At 37.1% G+C, this 13,179-nt stretch overlaps 1 protein-coding gene across 10 annotated transcripts in view; it reads left to right on the top strand.

Moving 5' to 3' along the window:
• Positions 1-13,179, top strand: part of RANBP17 (RAN binding protein 17) — a 159,957-nt gene that overhangs the window by 90,034 nt on the left and 56,744 nt on the right. For 9 of the 10 annotated variants that reach the window (XR_011101293.1, XM_068697834.1, XM_068697835.1 and 6 more), the window contains 3 exons: positions 1,832-1,912; positions 8,016-8,079; positions 8,164-8,272. Coding sequence is in view for 9 of the 10 variants with exons in the window: in XM_068697834.1 (XP_068553935.1) it covers positions 1,832-1,912; positions 8,016-8,079; positions 8,164-8,272 (254 nt within the window). In the remaining variant the exon portion in view is untranslated. The remainder of the gene's footprint in view (positions 1-1,831; positions 1,913-8,015; positions 8,080-8,163; positions 8,273-13,179) is intronic. The other variant, XM_068697838.1, reaches the window with a different exon arrangement.

Below are 13,179 nucleotides of genomic sequence, written 5' to 3'. Positions count from 1 at the left end.
AAGGATTTAGTGCAACTATAAACATCTCCAGAACTCCCCATAGTAGGGATAAACTATGAATTATGGACTTGCTAGAATGGGCTATTTCTTTAAGGCAATTTGAACCTCTGTAGCTCTTCATAGAGATTTTGTTAAGTAAATCAATGTTTGTTTGCAAATATAAATTGAAGAATACTGCTTTAGTAATTGCATTGTTATTTGCCTTTTCCTGAGCAAATAATACTAAACAGTCAGATGCCCTAACCTGCATTCTTGAGTTTATAACTTCTTGAAAAAGGAGTTTAGTGTATGTATATTCTTCATCACCTGGGAGCTTGAGATAGACCCTAGGAATTTGTTGCCTTGATCAGGAATAGATTTTCTATTTCTCCAGATGAATCCAGTATCAGAAACTGTGCTCTCATTCTCTCTTACACAGCATTCTCTCTCCATCTGAAGGAAGGGGATATTCAACTTCCGTATGGCTTTCTGATAAGGTGGGAGTGAATGTTCCCAGAAGAGCAGGGCTCAGTACTTGCCTTCAAAAAAGGCAGCGAGGAGCAAGCAACCTGTTCTAGGCCAGGCAGCCTGAATGGGATTCTCAGAGGAGTACTAGAAAAAGTTTTACTTTTTAAAAAAGTTTTACTGGTAGTTGGTCTATAATTGTGATCAGTGCGTTTCAGCTACTTTTTTGTGTTAATTTTTTTTGTTGGACTTTCTGGCAGGAATGTACAACCAAAACATGAAATATCAAACATTTGGGCTTCGGTAAGATTCTTGATGCTGACCTGCGTGACATTCCCTTAAGAAAGCTAGCAGATGCCCAACTACAGGATCAGTGGCTTAACTTACTGTTGTAACCGCTTCTCACTTGAGAAAAATGCCATTCCTCCAGTTCACAGGCTTCAATTTACCTCTTTCATTTGAAGGCTCCCGACACCTTTTCACCTCCTAACTAAGTCTAGTAGCTGAACAAACAGCAGATGCCATCCCAGGTCTCTTAGGTGTCTTTGCGCTGCCCTGCACACAGTATAGAAGAAGCTGTAGAAGCTCTTAGCTGTAGGTGTCAAGTCTCACAGTTAACCTGTTGGAAGGTAGTAGAGCAAGTCATTGTCACCAAAAATGGGAAGATGTTGTACATGGTTGGTGGTCCCCAGGGACTGGTAATATGTCTAGTGTTACCCTAGATCATAATTTGTGTTGGCTCATTAATAAGAGAATACTCTTCCAAAATGCCAGTGTCTGAGAGGGGTTGCAATTAGGGAAATGAAGTATCCCCTGAGTATCTTCACTGTTAGTTAAGTGCTTGGTATTGGAAAGAGGGAAGAGGTAAATAGGGATTGGTATAAGAACCATAATGCAGAATTTCACTGGGAGTTGGGTGCAGCAGATCCAGCTCATTGGATCTGTCCCTCTAGTTTTTCTGTACCCTATTTTTCCTATGCTGAAGGGGAATTATAGCAATTTGGTTTTATCTCATGGAGAACTAGGCTGATAGATACTGCCGAAGCTAAGTGGCCAGATTTTATGTAGAAAAATGAGATAGATATAAGTCAGGGTAAGCTTCTTTTAATTATTACAAATAATAAAGGAATATTGTTTTTTACTTCTTTTTTTTTTTTTTAATTAGGATATTTGTTACAGGATTATAAGATGCTTGAATCACTTGTTCAGGATAAAAACATCGGGCATACTTTTATAACATTTTCTATCTTATAAATGGAAAATCCTAAGACTTATCACAGGAATATATTCATAGTATAGTGCTGTACTAGTTTGAGCTTTTGTATGGCAATTCTCAGAAAGAGAAAATTGTGTTTAAAAAATCACTTTTTTTTTTTTTTTATTCTAGTGTTACAAATCTTAAATACCGGGGAAGATGTGAGTCTGTGATTTTAAGAACTCTTCAGTTTTTAAATGACCTTTCAGTTGGATATCCTTTTTATTGTATATGACACAATTTGCAATTAATAAGGTAAAATTTAATGAGATTTTTGTTGTTGTTTTATGTGCCACATTTTAAAACCAATTAGGATGTTAACGTTTATTTGTTTTGCTTTATCTTTTCCTCTGCATGGTTAATGTTTTTTCAAAGGCAGGGTTATTTTCACGTACTTCTTAGCAGCAAATGAAAAATGTAACTAGTTGCTTACGGTTATCTATCCCATTCAGAATCATCTTGAAGTCAATACTGGTGATGAGTTCAACAGTATTGAGAACAGGTTGATTCTGTAAGCAGCTGGGAACAGGATGTGTTCTGCTTTAAGGATGAGTTAACTAAGAAAAGAAGCACGAGTCAGATTTTAAACGCAAGCCTCTTCATATGTTTTATTTTTGCCTGACTGGAAGTTCCTCACTCTGTCAGAGTCATCATTAGCACTGAAGAAAGCCACAACTTTGCATAAGGATGTTTGTCTGGGTTCTAGTATGTGAAATTTTTTCCCAAGTCATTGATGCTGACTTGCTATTTGTTGCAAATTTTTTGTAACTTGTTCTAATATTCACTTGTGTCTCCTTAGTTGGAGAAGAATACGATATGTGGCCTTCCAGTACCTAACGGGGGCCTACAGAAAAGATGGGGATGGACCCGTTGTAAGGGTATGTAGTGATAGGACAAGGGATAATGGCTTTAAGCAAAAGGAGGGTAGGTTTAGATTAGATAGAAGGAGGAAATTATTTACACTGAGGGTGGTGAGGCCCTGGGACAGGCTGCCCAGAGAAGCTGTGGATGCCCCATCCCTGGAGGTGCTCAAGGCCAGGTTGGATGGGGCCCTGGGCAACCTGATCTAGTGGGAGGTGTCACTGCCCATGGCAGGGGGGGGTGGAACTGGGAGATCTTTTCTAGACAGGAGTACAGACTGGGAGAAGAGCACACTGAGAGCAGCCCTGCGGAGAGAGATTTGGGGGTTCTTGTGGACAAAAAGCTTGACACAAGCCAGCAGTGTGCGTCTGCAGCCCAGCAGGCCAGCTGCATCCTGGGCTGCATCACGGAGAGGCGGGCAGCAGGGGAGGGAGGGGATTGTCCCCCTCTGCTCTGCCCTCGTGAGGCCCCAGCTGGAGTCCTGCATCCAGGTCTGAGGCTGTCAGCACAAGAAGGACATGGATGTGTTCGTGCAAGTCCAGAGGAGGGCCACAGAGATGCTCAGAGGGCTCAAGCACCTCTCCTGTGAAGAAAGGCTGAGAGAGCTGGAGACGTTCAGCCTAGAGGAGTCTCCGGGAGACCCCATTGTGGCTTTTCAGTACTTAAAGAAGTTTATAAAAAGGATAGAGAGGGACTAAGGTCGATCATGATAGGACAAGGGGAATTGGTCTTAAACTAAAACCATTCTATGATTCTAAAAGATGATAGATTTAGACTACACGTTAGGAAGAAATTCCTCACTGTAAAGGGTAGAGAGGCACTGGCACAGGTTGCCCAGAGAAGCTGTGGCTGCCCCATTCTTGGAGGTGTTCAAGGGCAGGTTGGATGGGGCTTTGAGCAACCTCGTCTGGTGGATGGCATCCCTAGAATGACAGGGGGGTTGGAACTAGGTGATCTTTAAGCCCCTTTCCAACCCAAGCCATTCTGTGATTCTAAAAATGATCATTCTTCATTCTTTGAATTTTCAGTGAATTGAGCAAGAAGATTTTTTTTAAAAGTGGTAGTTATTTTTGCTGTGACAAAATATGTATAGGTATACAACAGATAATAAACCACCAGAGCTCATGAAAACACTCAATAGTGAAATCCTTTGCTGTTTTAAAATAAAAACAACTTTTCAGTAGTTTTCTAGAGAAGATTAATTGTTAGACAAGCAGAGGGGTAGGCAGGTGGAATATGACGACTGGAATCATTTTATTTCTCCATAGAATTCTAATCGTATAAGAAGAATTTTAATATATTTCCTTGGGTTGAAAGATGATTGTAGCTTTCCACATTCTGTAAGTGAATTTTGTTCAGTGAAAATCAAACAATGTGTACGTTGACATACCATTAAACAGATAACTCGAGATATTCTTAAATATGCATGTTTATGTTCTCGTGGCATCACAGAAATAGGACTGGAAAGGAGTTGAAAATGAAACTTTACTAAAAATTTTTACAAAAACAGAAGGGAATTTACTTCATTAATAAGATTTATGAAGAGACTAACGAGTTCTCTCTTCTTTTATGGGATATACTTACAGCTTCAGTAGGGTTCAAAACATAAAAGTAACCAAGAAATTTAACATGGTGCCCCTAACTTACAATGCTTGCTTATTTATTCATACATGTGTACATGCTGAAATAATCAGCCTGATGTTATTGTTAAAGCCAACAGGCATCTAGCATTTCGTATTGTATTATGGACGCTTTCTAAGGCATTTATTCACATGCTAGCTCTCAAGAATGGGGGTCAGTATAAACTACTGACGTAAATAATACTTTTTCCAAGGCTGAAATGTCTTGATAGTTTTAGTTTTCAAATTACTCAAATTATATTTGCAGTAAATGAGTTTCTGCGCATGAAATAGACATAATAATATCAGGACCTAGAAAGGATGAAAAAATAGATGTTTAATAACCCAAGCTCTCCTGAAGAATAAAATTGTGATGAAATTGTATTTTTCTTTGCAGAAACTTGCTAACTGTTGCAAGAGCAGTTTCAGACCCCTATGCATAGTTAGGATGTAAAGCAGCACTGCCTTCATAAATATACATTTTAAACCTCATTGGAAATGTTTAAAGACTAGTAAAAAGTGAGATTAACTGAAAACATAAATACCAAAAATGTATTCAATTATTTTTCGATGGAAATACTTCAAATTCTGAGAACAGCAGCTTTTCTGCTTAGATGGGTGGGGTTGTACAAAGGCTGCTTTAATGCTGGTTCACTTCACTGTGATGTTGTATTAGTTAAGTTTAAAATTGTGTTCCATGGCAAACCATAAAAGATTTCAAAAGTATTAGACACCCACTTTTGTGCTGGAATTTAATATGCAACTTTTTATTGGAAAATAATCGTCCTTGTCTGGCAAAATCCACCATGCAATATTTCTGTTAGTAGGCATAATGCAATAAAGACAGGGAGGGCTATTTATCACTACAAATTTTGAGGATTTCAGGATTCTTTTTATTATTTTAATATATTTCTTTGGTATTAAATCAGAAAAATGATAAATTACACCTGTCGAGGCTGTTTTTCCTTTTTCCCAGAAAATGATGTACAACCCAATTTCACTGGTCATTTTGGCTTTTAAAGATATGTATTTTTTTCCTATAAAAAACTCTACCAATAGTTTTTTTTTAATAATAATACTGAAGTACTTTTTATTTCAAACATATGAAGTAGTTTATAACTACTTCCTGGCATTGCAAACTTTGGCCTTTTCACATTATATTAGTTTTTTTTTTAAAGGTATTATGTATATATTGCTTTGAAAGAAACAGAGTATTGTTAAGATGCTGGATCCAGTGGATCAATTTTCAGTATTTGATATAGATTAAATTGTGGCTACCCTGAAAGGTTAAAATAATAATTTATTTAATTTCAGTACTTGTCCTGTAAGTCAATCAGCTTCTAGACAGTCTTCAAAATTGGCATTTTTTTGTGTGTGTGTGTTTAATACCCTTTTTTTTTTCTAAAGGATAATCTAGAATTAAAAGCAAATAATAATCCCAGTAGCTGTACTGTATAGTAGAGGAGGAAAAAAATGAAAAAAACATAGGACATTATTAACAACAAAGGCAACAAATGATTGGAGCTGGTGTCATGGTTTACATTACTTTCACAATTATTCCAGGTTTGCATATTTCGAAATATATTAGCCCAATTTGATTTCAAAGCTCAGTTATTTGAATTATAAATCATTATGTCCCTCCTAGCTGATCAGTCCTGAAATATCTTTGAATTCATTTACATAATGGAATATGTTACTCATTCCTTTATGTCTTTGAAGCCATAGTGCTCCCTCATGCATGTTTAGTTCTTTCTAATAATTAACTTTTTCACTGTATATTTTTGTATCAAAATAACTACAGTTTCATTGTTACTTTGTATAATAACTTGAGTTAAAATATTTATGGTCTCTCAAAAATTCTTTATCTGTGTCTTTGTTAGTCTTCCAGTGTTATGAAAGACTCTCTCTTAATGGAGAAAAAAGAATGTAGCTTTGCGGTATAAAAACAGGCAATGATATGTAAAATGCTGTAAGTTGACAAAAGAATCATCCTAAAACTAGATTAGGAGATTTTTTAGTAGCAGCTATAAAACCTATTGGTATGTTTTTACCTATTAAAAAAAAAAATCCATTTGAAGTGAAAAAGGAAATTGTTTGTTCCTATAAAAGTAATCCAACACAACACTTGCACCAATTATTTGCAAAGATGACAGAGTGAAGTACTTGGAGAGGGAGAAAAAAATAACAACCAGTGATAATAAGAGTTACGGGTATTTGTAAAATCTTCTACATCTGTACAGGAGCATATGCACTTCTGTAACGTTATGCAATCACATACTGATTATTTCCTAAAGAACTTCATCAATGCCAGTGATAAACTGTGTTCAGCAAACAAATAAGTCCTATTTTTATAATACTTGTCATAGAATGTACAAGCCCATAAGTCTCTTCTTTCATTTCATGCCTTCATTGCCTGTGGATGTTGTTGTTTTTTGAACATTTCTATGGCATTTCTAAAAAAGTATATTAGTATACTTGGATATGTCAATGCAGAACTGAGACACTGGAATTTAACTGACTTGCTGAAAGTCATAGAGCAATTTTACTTCAAATGAAGGAGAAGCAGGAGTAAGAAAAACCAGGCCATTGCTTGGCCCATGTCCACTCCTCACTTGCAGACATCCCTGGTGGCAGCAGTCACCTGCTGAACAAGAGCTCACAGAGGAGTTGTCATGGCTCTTACTGGAATGGCCGGTATTATCTCCTTCCCCCAAACCCAAGTTCATTTGAGCTGGGGAATTAGCATGTCTTCATGTGGTTAAAGATGCTTGTAATTTGCACCTAGGAAAGGATTCAACTTGCGAAACAAGTCTTGAGCTTTTGACCTTTAAAGCCTTCTCTAACTTAATTTTTACAAGTTCAGCTTTTGATTTAATACAGAATAGGTTACTTTTATGTTACTCGGTGTGCATCTCGCTGGGAGCCGTTGCGTACAAGCAGGTGCATTCAGACTGAGGGTTACCGGGACGGGACGGGGCCAGGCAGCTGCTGTGGAGAAGTCGGGAGCTCTGCTAGTGTGGCGCTGGGGCCTAGCTCCGGACCGCGGTGCTCACTTGTTGTCTGCCCCGTCACTGCCTTCCATTTGGCCAGTCTGTGGAAGGGAGGAAGTCAGTTAATGCCCAGCAGTGGTCAGTTAGGTTGGCTTTAAGTGTACAAGGTTGAAAAATTGGCATTGCTGTGGAAGTATCCGTAGATACGCCTAAAATTCCCTGCTGTACCACCTTGTGTTTGGCTTTGCTTCTGAATCTTTGTATGCTCCTAAGAAAATTCCATTTGCTTCTTAAACATCTGAAAATTCTTTGGTTTAGTGGTTAACCATAGTTGAATGTGTATGAGATACGCTTTTATTTGTTGTAACTGAAGTAATGACAGGCCTGTAAGATCACACCCATGATTTTGAGGCCATGACTTCGGTGCTGCTCAGGGCTGCTGCCCATCCCATTGCCAAGGCCAGTCTTCAACACAGGCAGTTGCAGAAACACTTCTTTTCTACCATGCTGATAACATGGGGCTGGCTGGGGAAAACACACTACCATTTATTATCGGAAACTCTCTGTTTAATTATAAAAGTCATTTAGTTCATTTGTCTCTTTTGTGACTAGAATATATGCCATGAAAAGTAATTGCTTTAATTAATAATAGATTAGGTCTTTAATGTACTAAAGAATATCTTCATGACATATTTCTAGATGAAAATCAAGATATTTTTTTTTAAATTTGCATTTGTTGTTGTTTCAGTTAGTTTTTTTTTTCTCACTAAAAATTCCTGAAAGTTTGTACAACCTGATAATGTAGTCACAATATTGCAAGGCTGCTATTTCCTTAACACCTGCTACTTATAGTCTCCTTAAAAAACTTGTGAAAATAGAGGCTGTGAAGTTCATGCTTCAGAACCACACAGTAAGTTTTCTTACATTAACAAATGTTAAGTTTGTAGTAAATTTTGTAGAATGCTAAACTTTTCACACACTTGTGTTTCAACAGAGTAAGCACTTCCCTTTCTTGGGCATCAGTGATAATTACAGCCTCAGTGACCTTAGGTGCCGGACAATGTTCTACACTGCTCTCACTCGTCTTCTCATGGTAGATTTAGGTAAGGTCCTCCTCAGACATCCCTGAGATGCCTTGCTGTCTTGTTAAGAGTTAGTAATGCTATGGATTTTTAAGTTTATTTAACTAATTAAAAAGCAGTTTAATTGTACAATAAATATTTATTTATAGTGGTATTTAAATCACTGCCTATTAACTTTAGAGATTTATGGCATTAAGCAATGACAGCCTATTTGTTGCCTTCTGTTGGAGAAATAAGCAAGGCAAGTTGATATTTTTTTTTTATTTTTTTTTCACATAGAAGCATTTCTTTTATCAGGTATGAGGTATTTACAAAATACATGATTAAATAAGTGCTTTGAGATTCTTGGTAATGTACTGGTTATGCCAGAACTTTCCAGCTTCTAGTAGAAGTATTGTTTTTTTTGTTTTTTTTTTTTAATTCATTTATGCATGCACGTTCCTAATATACAAAAACCTTCAGTTTTGTAAGAACAGTAGCCAAAATTCTGCAGTTCAACCAGCAGTACTTGAGCATGCACTTGGTATTATATCCTGAGAAGTTTTTGGGAGATCAGAGCAGTTAGATGCATGTAAAACTCAATGTAATAGTTCAATGTAATAAAGGATTCAGTTGCTTGGAATCCAGACACAACCTTTGGCCAGCAGACTAAAAGGTAGAGCTCCATCTGCATTGCCTACCTCTTTCTTGTCTAGATGGGGGAAGGCTGGGCTTGCTGAAATGAACACTGAAGCAAATCATGTGTTAGAGAAGCTGATGGTGAAGAATGCAGCATATCTCAAATTGCCTCAGTTCTGATAAGAGGCCCAGTTCAGAGTTGTGGACCTGTGTCAGCTAAGGATCTGCCTTATAGAATGCTTTCATGAGTGTGGACACCTGTTCTTAGAGTGGGCCACTGATGAGGGCTTCCAAAAATAAGGTGGCAAGTCTCTTGTATGCTGATTTCTAATCCTCATACAAGGACTTGACTAGACAGCATATGGGCAGAAGATGGACACAACGTTGTAAGCCAACAGTAGCTGAGATTCCCATTGATGATAATGGGTTCCTGTAGTGTCTGCCACTGAATGCTGCTGAAAACAGTTGAGTTGGAGATGAGACCAAACTATGTTCATCAGTTTTGTTTTTTTTTTTTTTTTTTTTTTTAAGAATGGCAATTGTGAGCTGGACCTGTGATCACTTGCAGTTAAAAGGCTTTCAATACTGGCTAAGTGTCATATTTACATAAGCAATATGTATATTTTTCTAATGCAAAGTAGGTTACACATGCAGTTTCAGTAGCTTCTTCTGTGGGGGAGAAAAAATTTTGGTAAAAACAGGATCGCAAGTATTAAAAATTACATCTCAGAGTACAGGTTGTGTAAAGATACGCCAGACAAGCAAAATGCAAGCTTGTGACTTATGACTGGCTTCAAGCTAATAGATCATTGTGACTCTTCTGGATTGACAACTCTATGAGATCTGAAATGATCAGGAGTATCTGAAGAAAATGTGCATTGCACTTTTGGCTATTGTCCTTTTTGTTCCTACTGGAATAAATTTGGATTTGAATTGGTATAAAAAAAAAAAAAAAAAAAAAAAAAACACATCTATAGAAACAAACAAGTGTGAGCTTCATGTTAGGATCCAAATTTAAAAAGTAAAGTATACTTTACTAAAAGTATACGCATTGTGCTTTCTGTGTGTTAGTGCAAGCATTAAGTGACAGCACTCTTGTGAATCAAAAGATTTTTCAAACTGTGCATAGCAGCATTTTTAGACCAAAAAGCGTTGTACCAATTGCATTCTCCAGCTTTTTCAAATTACAAGAACTTTGTATGTAATCTTCTTGAGATGTATCTAAATTATTTATGTGGGAATAATATGAAGATGAATTATCATTAATTGGGCTGTTCTGAGTAATAATTTGATATAGAATTATTTTGGGGGATGAATGAAATACAGTAAATTCAGAATATTTACATTTTAAACAACGTTCTCTTGGAGTAAATAACAAAATCAAACTATATTAGGAAAAATCAGTAGTATATTATTAGTATATTATTCAGTATTATTTAGGATTTGCTTCAAAATGCACTTGGGTTTCTGCTGGATAATTTCAGTGTTGTATTGATATAATTAGACTTTGATATTTGTGTGCCCCTGGTTGTGTTTTTAATAATTTTTGGGGGAACTGCACCATTTTGTCCAACTGGTTCTTGGTCCAAGATTACTAAAGTAAACTGAATATTCTTGTGTGTGAATTACATAGTTACCAAAACTAATAGAAGAACACCAGTAAAAGTTGTGTTTAAATAAAAGTTTTTTATAAGGATTAATAAATTTTTATCACTTCTTTCTTTTTCTTCTGCACTACCAAAAGCAGTAGATCTAAACTGTAGAAAATTCCTTCAGGAGCTATTCTGCGTGATTTGTCAGTGTCCTGTACTTACAGGTATATGCAGTCATGCTCAGTGCCAAACCTCTCCAAGTAAAGCAGGTTTAAAACACTATTGCCTTAAGCCACACGCAGACCTACTGTAATGAACAAGTGATGCAATTTTTTTCCTTCCCAAAGGACATAGCGAGGATATGTATGTGTTGTTTGAATTATAGCAAATGAACAATTTACCATGGTAGGTTTGTTTAGCATAGTTTCTTCCTTTCCTCATTAATACTGTGCTGCTCACGGGATGTGAATGTGGCTCATGTGAGAATGTGGAAGAAATGTTTAGGTAGTAATTGGATATGTAATTAAGAGGAAAAGCATCAGGATATACAGTACATAAAGAAATAGAAAATAATATGATCAGTAAGTGTTTAACTTCTAGGAGCGTAAGAGGAAGCTCTGGTTGAGCAAAAATTAGGAGCACAAACTAATACTGTATTGGAATTGACTGAGGAACTAGAGCTGGCTAAGGAAGGAAGTAGATAGAAAAAGCTGGATGAACGGTCTGAGATTACCATGAACAAGGGGGAGTTCACAAAGGTTCCAGAAATGGCAAATAAAAAGACTGACTTGGGTTGAAAGGAATGGAGATGGCGGAGGAGACAGGCAAAGATGGATGGGATTAGAGTCCCATTTCCCAAAGTCCACCAAATCCTATTGCTGCCAGCAGGGGCTTTGAAAGCTGCCACAAAGTGTCTGAGCCTCCCTAGTTCTGCACGTGCAGGGTGCATAGTTGCTTGAACATAGTCTGCTATTTGAACGTTCTGATACTGTTGTGGACCAATGCAGCACACTTAAGTTATCGGAAGTGTTTCTTTTGCTTTTCAAAAAAAATCTGGAAAGCTGGACATGGAAGTCCTATGTGAAAAGGAAGCAGTTTAGGTCACAAAGCCGAGTATTCAGAATTGAGAAAATGCCATAATTGGGTATGACTATGAAACTTCCATTTCCTCTCCATTGGAAATACATATGTTGATATGAGACAGCTTTAATTGTAGGATCACAGTTACTTCTCTCAGCAGGTATTTGCCTCTTTCAGTTCACATGTGTCATCCTAGCTTAGTGAGTAACTACTGAGTAATTTTTTTCTGGGTTGTCGCCTGGATTTGTGTGTTGGTCAGTATGTTCTGTTTTGAAGACAGAAGTTTTCTTCCTGGCCGCTTCTGGGTGAGTGCTTTGATCTTTGCAGTATCCCTGAGAAATAGGAAGCTGGAATTAAACCTATTTGCAGACGAGCATATGAAGAAAATAAATTTGTAAAGCTTATGCTAGGTTTGGTGGTGGTTTGTAGGTTTAGTGGGTGGCATCCCTGCCTATGGCAGGGGGAATGGATTTATATGATCTTTTAAGATCCCTTCGAACCCAAGCCATTCTATGATTTGTGCAACTAATTTTATGTGCAAAAGACTCAGCTAATTTCAGTTGCAACTTAGCATATGTCTGTTTTATCTATCAGTTGCCCAGAAAATAAGAGTCCAGAATTAATGGTATTGTTGGGAAGCAGAGAATGAAAAAATTCCTAGTGTTGGTTCAAGGAGTAGTCTGGCCCAGGTGTTGTGTTTGACACTGACCGTTTATAGATGCCCAGAGCAAAGTACACAACTGTTTCCTCTCTATCTTGATTTCCCCAGGCTTGATTAGCCAATGAAAAGAGAAGGGAGAGAAGCCCTATAGCAAAGAACTCTTTAAAAAAACTTAAGTTAGTTCCTACTCTGCATTGCTCTAGAGGGGAATTAGCATGAAAGAGGCAAGCCACCCTCGTTAAACACCTGAAGATGAGTAGCACAAGTACCACTTCCCATGCAAGTTGTCATTTATAAAAACTTTTTGTTGTTTATAATGAGATGTTCAGCATCATGACAAGGCAAAGAAGCAGACCAGTCTTCCTGCTGTCTAGCCAAGACAATCACTTTTTTTTTCCATTCCCACAATATTTTGCTCATTTACTCCAAATTCACACCTCTGAAACAAATGAGACAATGATGTGATATAAATAACCCCAGCATAGGCCAGATTTATTTCCATGGCAGATTCATCCTATACTAAATAGATCGGAAGTAGAAAAAATAGCATGTCATCATAAAACATTGTGATTTAAACATTGTGCTGTGAAGTATACACAGGGAATGGTCTAATTTGCTATTGCAACTTTAAATCCAACGTTTTCTAACTGTTGAGTCTCATCTATATTTTGTGAGTGTTTTTTCTAGTGTATTGAGCAAATGCTGTCAGATTAGCAGAGAAAACAGAAATATGAAAAGGATAAAGGTGCGAAATGTGGAGACGTGCTTGTTTCAGATACAAGTTGTTTGTGATCAACAGTTTGTCTTTTGTTTATAGCTCAGTAAAAAATGTCAAACCTCAAATTGTTGTTCCTGTAGTTCTTCTGAAAATTCTGATGATGTCAGTGAGATTTTTCTATAAAAGCTTAAGAGACTGACCCTTATGAACAATGGTGTGAATATGATCTGATGCTTTTGCTGTTTTTTTGTTTTGTTTT

This window comes from Anas acuta, chromosome 14 (assembly GCF_963932015.1).
Source record: "Anas acuta chromosome 14, bAnaAcu1.1, whole genome shotgun sequence".
NCBI classification, from domain to species: Eukaryota; Metazoa; Chordata; class Aves; order Anseriformes; family Anatidae; genus Anas; species Anas acuta.
This window is presented reverse-complemented; position numbering and strand designations above follow the sequence as displayed.